Source organism: Echinococcus granulosus, assembly GCF_000524195.1.
Source record: "Echinococcus granulosus chromosome Unknown EG_S00195, whole genome shotgun sequence".
NCBI lineage: Eukaryota > Metazoa > Platyhelminthes > Cestoda > Cyclophyllidea > Taeniidae > Echinococcus > Echinococcus granulosus.
Window position 1 is genome coordinate 29,984 of NW_020170575.1, and position 15,610 is coordinate 45,593.

The 15,610-nt window shown below is 40.8% G+C and overlaps 2 protein-coding genes across 2 annotated transcripts; both read left to right on the forward strand. All coding sequences in view use genetic code 11, as the record gives it.

Moving 5' to 3' along the window:
- Positions 1-6,584: 6,584 nt before the first annotated feature.
- EGR_10162 (Ras-related protein RABA1b) lies at positions 6,585-10,457 on the forward strand (the record flags this gene model as incomplete). The annotated part of the gene is made up of 7 exons (XM_024499411.1): positions 6,585-6,876; positions 6,982-7,042; positions 7,313-7,373; positions 7,659-7,739; positions 8,863-8,952; positions 9,537-9,656; positions 10,341-10,457. The coding sequence occupies 7 exons, from the start codon at positions 6,585-6,587 to the stop codon at positions 10,455-10,457; spliced, it is 822 nt and encodes a 273-aa protein (XP_024346174.1).
- An 899-nt stretch (positions 10,458-11,356) lies between these two features.
- On the forward strand, positions 11,357-14,908 carry EGR_10163 (Zinc finger MYM-type protein; the record flags this gene model as incomplete). Its single annotated transcript, XM_024499412.1, has 10 exons — positions 11,357-11,370; positions 11,406-11,604; positions 11,839-11,960; positions 12,038-12,362; positions 12,435-12,879; positions 12,969-13,285; positions 13,352-13,775; positions 13,858-14,054; positions 14,277-14,506; positions 14,731-14,908. 10 exons carry the CDS (start codon positions 11,357-11,359, stop codon positions 14,906-14,908), a joined length of 2,451 nt encoding a protein of 816 aa, XP_024346175.1.
- Positions 14,909-15,610: the final 702 nt, after the last annotated feature.

Consider the following 15,610-nt stretch of genomic DNA (forward strand, 5'->3'; position numbering starts at 1 on the left):
TCATCACGAAACTGAGTTTTCTTTTCAGACATACACTCTAGCATGCCTTGCTGCATTGCCCCTTCTGACGCCAGCATTACTTCATGCTTTGACATCGATTCTATTTTAAAGCCGCTTGTCGGTGCGTGACTTCACGGGTGTGAAAACTTCTGACACAATTCATGCCCCACAAAAAGCAAGGTCCACGGAACCGCAAATGATTTACACGTAGAGGGCTTGGGTTTTAAAGCTCTAAATTTGCCATCTACCCCCGAAACTTGGCCATATTTCATTTTTCAATACTTTACCAGGTGTCTGTCAATTAGCTTATCTTTTAGTCATTCATCAACCACTAAGTACATGAAGTTCATTTGTTAATAGGTTAAATTTGAATTGAATCCAGTTATGTTGTGCACATTAAGTCCTCTTTATAAATCCTTTTACAGTTGTTTGCTAATTATAAACAGGAGCGTTAAAACTGGGTCCTAAATGATCCATTTTGAAGAACTTCATTGAGGTTTTTAGCTTCCCCATCGTTATAAATGTGTGTAGTTTCCCATGCAAGTTGGAGGGAGGGGAGTAGAAGAATTAACTGCTAGTCTTGCCCGTCTAATAAGGCGATCTAGCCTTCCGATATCTGTTGTCGTGCAGCTATTATGGCGGCTTCACAGGAAAAAGCCTTCCGCGTGCGCTTTTGTAAAACATTTAAGCGTGGTGGTAAAATCTTTTCATCTTTAAGCCAGCTATGAGTTGGTTGTGAATTCACAAATAACTGAAATGCTTCGAACATAATTCCAAATGAATGACCGCAAGAAATGTTGAAAGCTTTTCTCAAAATCAATTTGAATTTCTCTCAAGCCTGTGTCAGATGATTATCATACGGGTATGCCTACTCCCGGCTCAAGGTCCGTTGTCTTAAGCTAAGTGACAGTTTAAAGCAGAAGTAAGCATAAATTATAAAATTCTGCCCCTCATGAAAGGCTGACTTTGGGATATTTAATTTTAATAGTAGCGAAGACGTTGAAGTGCCGGTATATATGTTGTTATATTCGACGGAATTTCCAAAGTTGTGTTTTAGCCGTTTTGTATAACTAATAGACCGCATATTTTCTAAGTTTTAGCGCACAAAATATTTGTACCTTCTAAGGTTACTAGCAATACAAAAATTTATATCAGAAATGTGTGATGTTCGTGACATCTAACAGTTAGGCTGTTGGGGTCATCAATGTATTCTGGTGTTAATCCCTTTAAAAATTGGTTATTTGGTATTTTTTAACGCATGCTTTAAAATTTCGCTCAGTGATTAGCCAGTTTTATTTCATTTGACGCAGAATGCTCCTCCTTCGGCGCACTTAAAAGTGAACAATTCAGTGTAAAGAGACTAATTGAGAAAATACTGAAAAAACTGGATCACTTTCTCACCTTTAATATCAATTTCGAATTTTAATAAAACAGGAGGTGAAAAATCACTTACAATTGACTAATGCTTTTGTCAATATCTCTTTACGGCTTTGAGAAGAGCCAACCTTCCAAGCTTATAACGCAGGGCATGGAATAGTTGTACAGACTCTGAAACTACTCAAGAATGTTTTTATAACAAGATTTCCATAAATATTATAAAATGACTTCTCCCATGTTGAATTCATTGCCTTTTTTACGAAATTTTCCATCTATCATTTCCCCGTCTGCTACATAGACTCGAGAGAAAATTTCTTGAGGTGTGTGATTGGCCAACGTCTAGCCAATCAGCTCGACGATTTTGCGTGCTGTGAACCAGACCTGTTCATGCAGAGGCGTGCAACTCCACTACCGTTGGCTGTTGCAGAGGCACGCGGCAGGAGTCTGGCTACTATCACTGAAAGCAAGCTACTTAAAGGTGTCTCATGCATGTGGGTGTAATCTAGTAGAAGATAAAGGAGCCTGTGATTACACTTATGTGAGTTTTCTCTGCAGCTTTTCATCTACCCAAAACTGATGATTGATCTCGTCATTTCAAGCAGCACATTATTTCCACTTTTTTCAAAATCCATTTTGTTCTTTAATTCATCAATTTCATGTGAGAATGTTACTAAAGGGAAGCGTACTTTATGTGACCATGAAAAGCTTATTTACCGCTCATTGTCTTGGCATGAGACCTAATGTTTGTCAGATTGTCAGCTTTGATTCTTCGTTTGATTTACCTCAGAATTAATGCCAGCGCTGAAAGAAAACTCTGCAATCGATGTGGATTTAAAATTTCGTGTTACAGTGTATGGCTTTGGAATACTTCAGAACCTACTGTTGGTTGGAAACTTAAGTAAATCTCTTCCACACTAATGGACTAAGTATATTTGCTTTTCTAATAAATGCTCCCTCATTTTGTGTTATTAAGGTATTCACAAGGATTGCTTTAGTCTGCTTGAAAGACATTTGAAGCAAATTTAATCTTTTATTAACTTTTTCTATTTATCATTTGCATTAAATCATCTTGAAGTCCGCAGCAGTTTTACTGTGGACATCAGTAGGTTTAATTTCTCGCCACAACCTGAAGTCATTTAGTCTCTGGTTCATCCTTTCATTTAGGCTGGAAAGTAGATTTGCTTAAACAAATTGAATGTGTTTTCCATACGGTGTAATGAAATTCGACATTTATCATTTTAAAACATTTAGCAGCTTACCTCTTCTCTCTGCCAGAGGATCGGTAACGGCGGAAGGCATAGCAGTTTGTTCACTGTAAAATTGGTTTGGTAATTCACTGTTTCCTATTCAGTCGATTCTAGGTTATCTAATGTCCCAAGTGTCTGAATTACATGGACAGATTTTAGCAAATATGTAAGGTGATCATATTTGCTCTGTTATAATCTGTCAAAGGAAACTTTCGATACGGCTTAATAAGTCTCTCATGGTGGTTAATGACGATTTTTTTGGTTTCAAAGCTAATAAATTCGATTCATTCGTGATCATTCTCTACCCTAATTTTGAAAATTAATCAGTTGACGACTCCTTGAATTTTTGTTGTTATATAAAGCTTGGGAAACTATTAACATTTCAAAATCCCTCAAATGAACTGTTTTCGGTCTTATTGCTGCTGGGTGACTTTTGCTTTGCAATTGTACTTTTTGCCTCACATCTAGCAGAAGTACTTTAGAACCCTTTTTTTAGTTTTTGACCGTATTAGAGGATATTTCTCCTCCTAAATAAATCATCAAAGAAAGATTTTTTAAGTTCTGCAAATAGACTCATTTCCACTTTTATATGACTGCTGGTAGCGCTACAGATAACAAAAATCGCTTTCATGTACTACACTGACTCCAGTTAAGCGCACTTTTTGGGGTCAGAACGAAAGTTTCATGCACTTCAATCGAAGGAAGTAGGAACCGAGAACACTAAGGCTGTGAAAACTTCTTCTTAAAATTACAGGTTATCAGCATTAACTTTTATTTAAAATCCTGTCTTCATTGGTCCCTGCTTCAAAATTTGATGCACAAACTTCGGCAAAGGTACGATCTGGTGTCTTCAATTCTGCGAAATGGAAAAGGATGCATACTTGATAGTAGCCATTTTCTGGAAGGTATTTATTCCATCATTTTAACTCAGTATACAAGCATATGTAATACTTGTGTATCCTGCCTAAAACTCTTACGCACTTACGCACTTATTGCTTATTGCTCTGATAAACTTATGGCACTTTCAGAAAGCTCGGCAGAAGCTTGTGAAGCATATCTTATCGAATAAATACTCCTAAAACCATTCAACATGCTTTCCTGGTCTTTATCTTTCATTAATTAGCAAAATCCATCCTATAAGCCCTGAATTTGTCAGATATTCTCGGTTTTAACAATGAAGCTTTTAAAAGGCTTCTTTGATTACTGATTACCGGCACTGTAACAGATATTGAGGGTTCAGTCTCAGGTTTTTGATTATGTATGCATCCATGCACACTCACCGTTTATTCTGATTGAGATATTGCTCCTCAAGTTTTGTCCTTAGGCGCACCAGATTCCTGCTAAAACGATCTACCAAGGAAAGCAGCGGTGACTGTTGACGAACTGCTGTAGGTATAGACTATATGCGCGAGTGAGATATGATTCACGTCATTCATTTGATTAAAAACCAAAAATGGAATGCGCAATGTCAAATGAGTTCAGCCCTTCTTCTTTAAAGACACTAAATCCGTATACCTACGTAACTATGTACCTTCTTAGATCGAAGTGTTTTTCTTAATTTTAGCTCATAGTTATGGCTCAATTTCTGAACTGGAATACGTTGTAAATTTGCAAATTCTGGTGTATTTTTTATTTTTTGCAAATCCTCTCCAACTTTGGCATCGATGTTTCTCATCTGATGATAAGAATTGGATCATAATTCATGACCCGAATTCTTAATTCGCATAGCATAGGACAAGTTTCTTTCTGTAAAATGTCTTGACTACTTACCTTCAGTCGCCCTACACTCTAAAGACTTCAGTTCCCAGATATAATTTTAGTATTCAAGCAAATCATCAGCCACTCCGCTGACCATCCATGACACACCACTAGTGCCACCATCATCCCACAAAGGTGACTGGTTCATTTTAACGTTAGTTGATGCCATGTGACATGTTATCTCAACTAATTTGGCAATCTTTCAATACTTTGAACGACACCTTGGATTTACCTGCATTAATTGATGTGGCGTGTTTAAATTTATAAAGAATTGGTTTATATCACAGTGGAATTTATTCCCTTCTGTGCCGTATTCCAGTCCTGTAAAAACGTTCAGTCGAGGCTGACTAAGGCTTACTAATGATCGTATAATGGTTCATCGGCCCTCAGGTTGCCCACTTTTTATTTAAATGTGTCTTCACTAAACGTCTTAATTCAGCTAATGCCTTTCCCATTTAACATTTTCGAAAGCACCCTTACATTTTTAGGTAGTGGTTACCTGTCTTGCCTTGGAATGAATACCAAAACCTTACAAAATTACCGCTTAAAAATAATTTATTCCAACGTTTAATGTACCTTTAAGGTCGCATCACCTGCTTCTAATCTAATAAGGTTTTAAAATTGGTAAACGTTTTGCTTAAAAGGATGTGTAAAGACTAGCTTAAGCATATGAAGAAATCAACTACTAAGTTCATATAATGTATGATTAGGATCTGTCAGTAGGAGATCCGTAGGCGCGGTTACTAGGTTATCCTAGAGGCAGGACGACTTCCATAAAAAGGAGAATTTTTTTTATTCACGCAAGCCCTCATTAGAGTTTTGGCGTTTGCCCCATCGCTACCGATGCAGAGAGGTCAGATGAAAGGAAACCACGGGTAACATCATCTCGGTACTTATGCATATTCGAAGCAACTAACGTTCAACAACTGATTAACCTGCCCATGGGTACATTTTTTCTGACCCAACCACTTATGGAAGGAAGATCCCCTTAATTATAACTTAGTGTTATTGACTGGGTTACAACAGTTTTAAGTCAAATTAGGAGTATTAATTTTATATAAAGAAAACTCATGTTTAGGAAGTGAATACCGCGACTATTTTACAGTTCTTTTATGCAGTTATGCAATTATTTCATCGTTTAGCTAATATATTTGAAGCTTTAGTATAGCTAGATTTGAGAGTGGAAAGGAGCCATCCTAGAACAATCTTCGTGTGGAAAGCTGTCCTGCTATAAAATGGGAACTAAATTTTGGAAATATCAAATGTTTACGAATACGTGACCTTAACGCTCTCAAAGAAAAACTCATTTTTTGTCTAATTTTAACACAGCCTTTGCTTTGAATATCATAGGCTGACGCTTTTCACATATTGAGTATTCATTGACAGAAATGGCCCTTGGGACGATGGCTTAGGAAGGCTGGGATCCACCGCGACCGGTACCATGATAGAAAGTCTTACGACCACACTTAAAGCGTTTGCAGAGTTCAAATCCTTTACTGTCGATTGAATGAAAATTCCATCAACGTACTGGTTGAAGTATTCTTCACTGGGGGACATACTCTGTTTCGAATTGTCCAGCTGTTCACCAGAAACTTTTTTTCTCATTACAAGCACTACTATCGTTTGTCCACATTGCGGTACCGCCATGGTAGCATCCCTTTTTTATTTGTAATGCCAAAATTTCAGTTTGATTAAAATGCTCAACCTATCTACTATTGGAATGGTTTATTAGACAAGGATTTTCCTTCAAACTATTCTCGGATCCCTTTATTCAAAGCTGACAATAGATTATATTGGTTTCTTGAATTATGCTTTCCACTCAAAATGTTTGTAAGTCCTCCACGACGCAGCCATGTACGTAGATGTGTGAGCAAACCAAGTCGTCAAATAGAATTAGCTCCTGTGATCGGTACAAATATGTATCGGGCGTTGATTTTGGACTTTGTACTGGCCCCTGAGGCAGAAATAACACGAACACTAGCAGCATAAATGCTGTCCCTGTGACTCACTCTATTTAGAGTTAACGCTCTTTTGGAGCAGGTACCGAGCAATTACGTCTTTAGCACATGGCACTTCACAAATACCATTTGCTTTCCATGTCACGTATTCTCCATCTTAAGAGTCAGCCAAGTCAAAGAGAATAACTGCTGTTCCTTATAATCCTTAATCACCGTCCTTCTTATTTTAGCAATCGCGCATTCAATGTCGGCTGGTGGGAACGTTCTACAATCCATGCCTACGCCCAATCCAAGTGATTCTAACCTCAATAAACGCCCCAAATCTCGGAATTTGGCCAAGTCTTTGAAACTGCTGGATCTGGGCCAAAAGCGACACAATGGCCGCTCGGAAGCGAAGGCAAATGGCGATGTCGACAGCGCGCGATATGATGCGAGGTACAAAATTGTTCTGCTGGGCGAGTCTGGTGTGGGCAAGACCTCACTGATTCGAGCAGCTGTTGGTGAACCCTTCAATCCCACAATGATTTCTACAATCGGTATGTCGCCAATCTTCCGGTTTATTTCAACTTAACACCCAAAAATGCATTCAATGCTAACATGCAGTGATGATGCGACCTACCAGTGATTATTTTTTTTTAAAGGTATCGACTTTGTATTGCAAACTTATAAAGTTGACAACTACCTCATACAGCTACAGATTTGGTAAGTACTAGTAATTCCGTTTCTATTAAATAACAAAACTTTTGAGCTAGTGAAGAAATTAGGCTCCGTATGTGGTTTTAGAAGCCATTTTTAAAAGTTAAGTTTTCGGGGTAGCATGAATATCTGTTGAGAACGTTAATAAAGTGGAAGAAAGTTTGGTTTTCCAAGTGCTGCTGATTTGGATTTATTGAGTGGATTTTTGATCGTAGAGCAGTTGTTTCATTTCCCTACGAAAAGGGCGCCCACTTTCTGGTTTATTTTTATTTATAGGGACACAGCTGGTCAGGAGCGCTATCGGTCGCTAGCCGCATCTACCTTTAGAGATGCAAAGGTTGGTTTAGCTTCCAGTTTGCCACATAAATATATTTGCCGAGGTGATTGTGGTGTATTTAGGAATTTATAATGAACAGAGAATGGCATTATAGACTACAAACCATCTGAAAAAGCCTTGACTAGGAATTAACCACAACGATCGAGCTGTCGAGGTTTGTACAATATCATAGGCACTTTTCTTAGTAGGAATTCAACAACAAGAAAGCCATTAGTGATTAAATATTGTTTGATCATTCATGTGAGTCTAAAAAGCTGTCAATTTTACTTTTTTGTGATTTATCAGGGATTCGTGATTGTCTACGACGTCACCAATCGTGAATCCTTCACCAAAATTCGCAAAGAATGGCTCAAAATGGCGGATGTGGTAGGTCTCTGTAGAAATACTCTTCGAAAAAAGCCTTTTCCCTTTCGTGTGTGCTGTTCATTCATTTTGCTATTCATGAAATGGTGAACTTGATTCGAAACCGGATCTAGCAAAGACCGGCGCCTAAACTTTGGTTCCGTTGGTATTTGGAGTCCCCATACGACAGCAACTTTAAAATGGAAAACTGGTTTTTGATTCACTTGGCTGTTTTCCATACTTCTACTTAAGCAATTTTTTTTAATCAACTAGAAATTGTTCTGCATGTGTGCAGATGTGGGGCAGTAACACATGTTGCGCTGACTGTAGATCTGATACGAGATCTTAGGACTCCCTTCCTGGACTGTTTTATGTGCATTAGGTATTGTCATCCCCCAAGTTAGAGCCATCGACTGGTAAATGTTTCATGAAATGGGGGCAATACCCCTTCATTCGATCCACCCATAATAATGATATTCAACAATAATACCCTTCCAATTGAAATCTCTAACTACTGTATCTCAGCAGTAGTTATTAAAGGAGGGCCTCTCTGACCGTGTGTTTTAATAGCCAGTCAAAGTGCATGAATTCCATGGAAACTTGGAACGACTACTTTAGCGAGAAGCGGATGAATATTTTCTGAGGCACTGCACAACTATTTACCAGTTTTAAAGCCGCAATTGTGATTTCTTTCGTAGGAGTTTTTATACTTCTTAAATGTTTTTGGACTACTTGAATAATCAAAATCGTGTGCCTTATGGAGCATGTGTGTGTGTGGGGGGGGGGGTCTCTTTTTCCTTTTAAAATATACCTTCACTTATCTGGACAAATTTGGAAGATCTTTCTGAAATTTCTTCGATTTTCACAAATCCAAATCCAAAAAAAAACTACTAAGCTCTAAATGAAGCACAGTTATTTCTACTGACATATGTAGTCGCTAATGCTATGAATTAATTCAGACACGTTTAAGAATGGGAGATATAATAGACGCTTCTGTTGAATTCTGTACAGGATTTTGAGGAATCTTGAGAGAATAACTGAACAAACCGTGTGATGTAATGGCACACGCCTTCAACGATGCATTGGTGGATGTTCACTTAGTCATTCGAAATGCTAATTTTGCTTTCTGATTCTATTTTTGTTTCAGCATGGAGACGAACCCATTCCAGTTTTCTTTGCTGGGAATAAAGCCGACTTAGTGCGTTTGAAGGAAGTGCCTACAGAGGATGCAGAACGCGTATGTCCACTCGTCTTCCTATTTTTGTTTTTGTAAGTAGAACTGCCTTCGATTCCTCTCCATTAGCGGTGGGCTAGCTCTCAACAAATGAGTGAATCACATACTCACCCGATTATGCAAATGAATTTGGCATAAAAATACGTCTCTTTTGGTGTGCAGTTTGATTTAGTCTACGGGTATGCTCAAACAGGCGCATTCTTGAGTTTGTCTTCAGGAACTTTGGTGGTGGCGTAGAGGGGACTTTTACTTCATTTTCCATTTATCTTCAAGTCCCGCTAATTTTGTTGATAAAATTAACTTCATTTACCTGCTCTCTGACATTGTACAGACAAGTAATGTGGAATTCTCGACTGTAAACAATGAGCGCCTGCATAGTGAATGATGAGGAAATGACACTTTATGGCTCTCGGCTTCAATTCAATCAACGGAGGGTTAGTCATTGGTCAACAACGAATGGTGTAAAAGCCAAACTTCAAATGGCTTCGATCCTCCTGAGAAGGGATACTTTTCTGTTTCGCCATTCCCGAGATCCGCCAATCATGCATAAAGGTTGATGGAAAGCATATATTCCCGTATTTTTTCAGCTTACTCAGCAGCAATATGCACATGGGTTCTTCGAGACGAGTGCATTGACTGGTGCCAACATTCAAAACCTTTTCCAATCCGTGGCCACCACAATGGTATCGATATGGAGCATACCTCAGGTGAGCGGATCACTCGTTTGCTGGTCTTGAGACTCCGAAGCCGTGCGCTTAATGGCCCTTAAGGAACTTTTTCACTATGCAAACCCACATCCCATTCGCCAAAAATGAAGACCTCTGCATTATTAACTGTGATATCTTAAATATCTGTATTTTTAAGAAAAACAAAAATGTTGTGAAAGTGTATGAATGCGCTTTTATGCAGTATTGAGCACAATTTCGGCATAAATCTAGATTGAGCAGTAAAGCGGTGCTTATGAACTATGTTACTGTGATAACAGTAGAGAAAATAATTCTAAAACTTGTTGCTTTAATTTGTGTTTATTTTGCATTTTAGTTCTACTATCAACCAGTAAGTAAACTCTCATTCTGTCTTGATAACTTACTAAACCCGATGCTTGTCATTCACCCGTCCTTTAATCATTCAAGAAGGTAGGCGGTGCAATGAAAGTATCAGTTTCGTAATAAAGGGGACTAAATAGTCCCTTAAATTCAAAAAAAATATATGCGGGTTCCATACTTGATTTTCAGAATTAACAAGTAGTAATTAAAGAGTAAAATTGAAAATTTTGGCATTTTAGAGGGACCCTTAAACATTAAAGGCAGATTTCTGGTGATTAAAACCTGAACCTCGACTTATAGACAAAAAAATGTCATGAGTGTTAATGTTATTTTGTTGGCTTTCAGTCTCCCTCGGCACAAAACAACGATCCGCTCCGTATAACTGATCAGCTACCAGGGCGCCGGAGTAAACACAAGGATAAGAAAAAGAAGCCCACGGTTGTTCAGTGCTGTGCAACTTAAACGACGATAGCAGCAAACTCCTCCCCTCATTGCGTCTGCACCATGGCGCAAATGGAGAAACATGTAAACTAGCAAAACTCGGACTGTGATATTTTGTTCATCTACCACTTTGAAATCTGACATTTGTCCACCGGGCCTACCTAAGCGTCACTCTTCCGTATTTTAAACTGAATAATAGGTGCGCTAAGAATAAGCTTCGTGAAGCAAGTTGGAAAGGGACTCTAAGATCTTCAAACTTGGAGTACTAGAGAAGCGATATGAAGAATAGAAGTCTGACGGGACCAGACAAAAAAGCGAATAAATGATCTGGGAAATAGTACGCAGTATTTTCATAATTGGACAGAGACCAGTGTTCATGTTTTAAGAAGTAGTAAGAGAAATAACTGGAAATGCGTAGTGATTAGGAAGACCGCTGTATGTGCTAAAGTCTCCATTGTCTAAAAGTGTAAAAATGAAGTGGATGTAGTTTTAAAAAAGAGACTCTTTAACAGTCAACAAATTGTCAGGGCCACTTACATAGATTACAATAGATGTCCAAGCCAGTGCTAGGTAGTAAGAAGTTTTTTTATTAAAAAAAATTATGCAGTTAGTTTGCAATTCGCACTTGAAAAAATTCACTGCCTAAAAATACTTGTTTAAGTTAACTAAAAATACGACCGAAAGGGAAGATATATTAACATAGTAAAACAAGCAAGGTGCTTTTTACATTTTCTCATTTGCTTCTAAAAATGTTGACAATTTTTAACTTTTTGCTGTTTAGACAATTTGACCTTTTACCTAAAAGCAGTTCTTTTAAAAGGTATTTTGGGAGCTTTGTAAAATATTTGGTCGGGAATATTTTGTTTTAATTCGCAAGCGTATTCCGCGCCCCATACTTTACCTGAGTGCTATACTAGGTGATGGCTGTCTATGGGTTAGCCTGTCTTTCGTCACATTGTTGTTTTATAGGCAAAATATGACGGCCATTGATCCCGAGAGCTGCCAACTCGTTGAGGTGCCTATTGATGCAAATGGGGCTATCGTTGTGCAGGACCCCAGTGCACTTATTTCTGGCGGACAGGTGCAAGTAGGTGGAATCGTTCAAACCGGCAAAAGTATTCTTAAACCGGAACTAGCCCAGCATCTCATTCAACCTGTTGGCATCCGAGTAGGTCTTGCCTCGTTTTTGATGATGTCAGCGAGTGTGTGTTTAGCTCTCCGTCACTCCCTTAGGTTAAGCGTGTTATCGTTGTTACTTCAAGGCTTTACTATATTTTGCGACCTAAAACTATGCACGCTTTTTTGCATCAATCCTTCTTTATGCCTTTTGTTGCTAGCCTAACGGGACTCTCAGTGCTTTGAGTCTCACATACCCTTGTCCCTTCTGAACATGTTATTGCAGAACCGTTTAGCTGGTCGTTTTGGTCTTCCTCTTGCTTTCTTTAAAAGCGTTCTGAGTTTTCAGTCTGTAATCGACCCGAGGGTGCCTCAGTCAGCCCAGCGCGGTGCGAGAACTCCTGCGAGGTACGTGCTTTACTTTTAATCGCGTGTAGTTTTTGTTCTGCAGCTTTTTATGTACCATTTACGTATGCTCATTTTAGAAAAGCGTTGGGCTCATCTCAGGGGTTACAGGTTCTTCAAGGTGCTCAACTGATTCAGCAGCCTTCAGTTATTGCACCAGCTGCGTCGGGTTTACTTTCCCTTGGAACACGCTATACACCTTCCTCTGGGATTCCCCTTAGCGTTGCCACTGGTGCTGGTGGAAGTGGTGGTATCATTAATTCACAAGGCAATATTTTTACTTCCGGTGGAACTGCGATGGTTACGACCGCTGGAACTGGTGTGGATAGGGATGCTGGTTATCGTTTTACCGCAATCACCGGTACTAGTAACAGAGGTAGACCCCGTGGTCGTCGACCTCTTAGAGTAAGTGACTTTACCTCATCAATCTACGACTATCGTCTGTTTCTCATGTGTTAATCTTATTTTGTAATCTAGGGCCAATTCCCCGTTGTGCCCATAGATATGGTTCGCCAGTTGGGTATCGAGCAGCAAGTAATTTTGCAGCCAGCAGCCCCTGTTGCCATGCGCAACAAGGCGGTTCTCTGTCGTCCACTCTCCGTGTCACGAAAGACTCAGTCGGGAATTCACTCTCGTGATATCGAGTGTCAGTTCTCCGCTGAGGAGGAGGCGCTGGCTTCGAAGCACGATGAGGACGTGGAGGAGGATGAAATGATGGTAGTTGAGGAGTCGGCTGCCCCGGCTAAAAAGGAGGGGGACGAGGATGCAGATTTGGTCGAAGAGGAAGAGGAAGAAGAGGTCTTCTCGGACAAGAATGACTCAGATATGGAGGGTGGTGGGACTAGCAAGCAAGCTATTAGAAAAAGTGAGGTTGGAGCAAATACGGAGGCTCCTTCGACATGCCACTTTGGAATCCAAACGGGTAAGCGCACTCGGTAACCTGTCTGGCTCCTGTTGGATTTTTCGTAAATGAGCAACACTGCATGATGGTTTATTTGTCGCTGCTCATAGACGAGCCATCGAAAGGCATAAAAGATGAGCAGCAATTGGAGGAAGGTACGGGCGGGAAAGTGAAGTTGGAGGAAAAGGAGGTCAAATACGTACCCATTCCGGTTCCCGTTCCCATTTACGTTCCTGTGCCTGTTTTTGCATACACTCGGCCGGTTCCCTTTACTCTGCCCTTTCCCCTCCCCTGTGTGGTACCCTTACCTCTCCTGCTGAAGGGTGATGAGGTATCTGGTGGTGCTGTCGACTCCGCTCCTGCTACTACTCCTGCTCCAATGAAACAAAAACCTGATCCAGATGCCAATACTACAACTTTTGGATCGGTAGGTTACCTTTAGAAATAAACATTCTGGTGTTGAAGGTATTAATCGCACTACCTGGTGTCTCAGGGTCAAATGGGGACAGAAGGGACTACTTCGAAGACCCTTTCTCAAAAGCGTTCCGCTAAGGAATCGTCGAACTCCTCTGTGGATGTTGCTTCACCAACATCTGGACAGCAGGGCCTTCCCAGTAAGCGTCTTCGTCGAACGACCGAAACTCCGGCGACGGCACTGGGACCTGTCGCAGTCGCAGCGACGACGGTTATGACGCGTCGTCCACCAATGAGTGACGCCAGCTACCACCTCAAGTTTTCCTATGGTATTAACGCCTGGCGTCTGTGGGTGAATCATACCTCGCAGCCCAAGGCTCTTGCCGATTTGGTCGACGTACCCGACGATGAGCTCAATATTGCGCTCACTCGATTCGTGCACGAGGTGCGCAAGCCGAACAATGAGACCTATGTGGCCGATTCCATCTTCTATCTGTGCTTGGGTGGGTTGAATCGCTGTAATTTGTCCTGGCCCTCAAAGTTTTTGTCTCATTAATCGCTGTTTTTATCACTCGTTGATGACAGGTATTCAAGAGTACCTAAACGAGAATGGTCGCGCTATTAACCTCTTCGGCGAGCCGCGGTTTGCAAGTTTCGCCAATGCTCTGGATACTGTTCTGGCCGATTTCCGCCCTCGAATCAGTCCAGAAGGCATGCTTATTTGTCGAATTGAAGAGGAACACATGTGGGAGGCTAGGCAGCTTGGCGATGAGACACCTCACGTAAGTTTTGCAGATGTTACCTTCCAGTTTTTTTAGTTTGCTGACTGTGTCGAGGTACTTGCAACATTAACTTACTCGCCATGCCGTCGTTTTTACGGTTATCAATTCATTCGCCATCACCACAACTCAATCCATGGAGGGATTAATGTTTTTTTCCAGCCTCTTTCATTGATTGGTTTAATCTTCATACGATCAGGTCATGCCACTTTTCTCCGTTGATAGATACTGCTCTTTACCCTCCTCTACTTCATCACTAAGCACATGTGGCTCCGCACGGGCGACCAGCACGCCCAACTGAGATTCTCCAATTTTAAGTTGAAGCGCGAGAATCCATCTTCGGAGTGCGTGCTTTTTGTGTCCAGTGGTAGCTCTGACTCCTACCGCATGTTCTCTACTGGAGAACAGTTCTCTCGCTGCCCGATCCAACTTTTCCGAAATTACCTTAAAAAGTGGTAGGTTGTATTGCACATTGATTGTGGAGGGCAAAGAAGATCACTGTACTGAGTCTGACAGTTTGGTTGATTCAGCCCTCCGATAGGGAGAATCAGGTGCCATCAGAATAGCCCAAGGTTCCAGTGGTTAGCCTTGCGGATACTATCGTGGCAAACATGTTTATACCAGGATTTCTCGCCCAGTGGTTTCTTTTAATTTAGAGTTATTTGTATGGCTTCTCTAGTCCTCAGGCACTGGTAGCGGGCGGCGGCTCCTTTTATCTAAGTCCTCTACCCGAGCCCTCTTTGACGACATGGTTCTCCGAGACTCGTGTTCCAGCCAGTCAGCTACAAGTTATGTTAAATCGCATTAAGATGGTGAAGGAGATCCAAGAAGCCTTTATGGACAGCCAATCCGAGTAGCACGCTGCATATCGACCTTGTGCTTTGCCTCCTCTACTTTTCATTAATGCTATACTATTTTGTCTATGCGCCCATTACTCCTCCCCAAAAACATAAGTTGGGAACTACAAAAAGTATAACTATGTGTGTGTACGCCTGTATTCCGTATTCCCATCTGGCTCGTACCGTCTTGTATATATTTACATACTCATCAACCGCCGCTCCGCTTTTCTATTATGCATGGCAATACTGTGAAGATGGTCAATGCTAATCAGCTCAATTTGTCCCCATTGGTGTCTTTTTGATGTTCATTTTCGCCCCGTTCCCGTTGCTTGTTCTTTCTCGAATCATGATCTGCGAGTTATACACAGCACTACCCCCCAACTGTGTTTGGCCCTGCTTATATCTTGGCGACCTTTTGTAACTCGCTTGCGTGGGGCGGCTCCGTCGTGTATGTGGCAGAACCGTCTGCGTATCAACCTCGGAATTCGTTCCGGTTTAGTCAAATAATACCAAAACTCGTCCCCAGGTGTCTATCAGCTTGAAATCCCTAGCTTTGGTTACAGTGTCCCACGTGTGAACAAGTAGTTGAATGCGCTACCTTTTTTTTCTCATGGTTGTATTCGCGATGAGAGGCCTACCGTTCGATTTACACACCTTAAAACGTTTTGTGGAATGGCTTAGGTGCTGCTGAGGGGGTTTCATGTATTTACAACAGTCAAA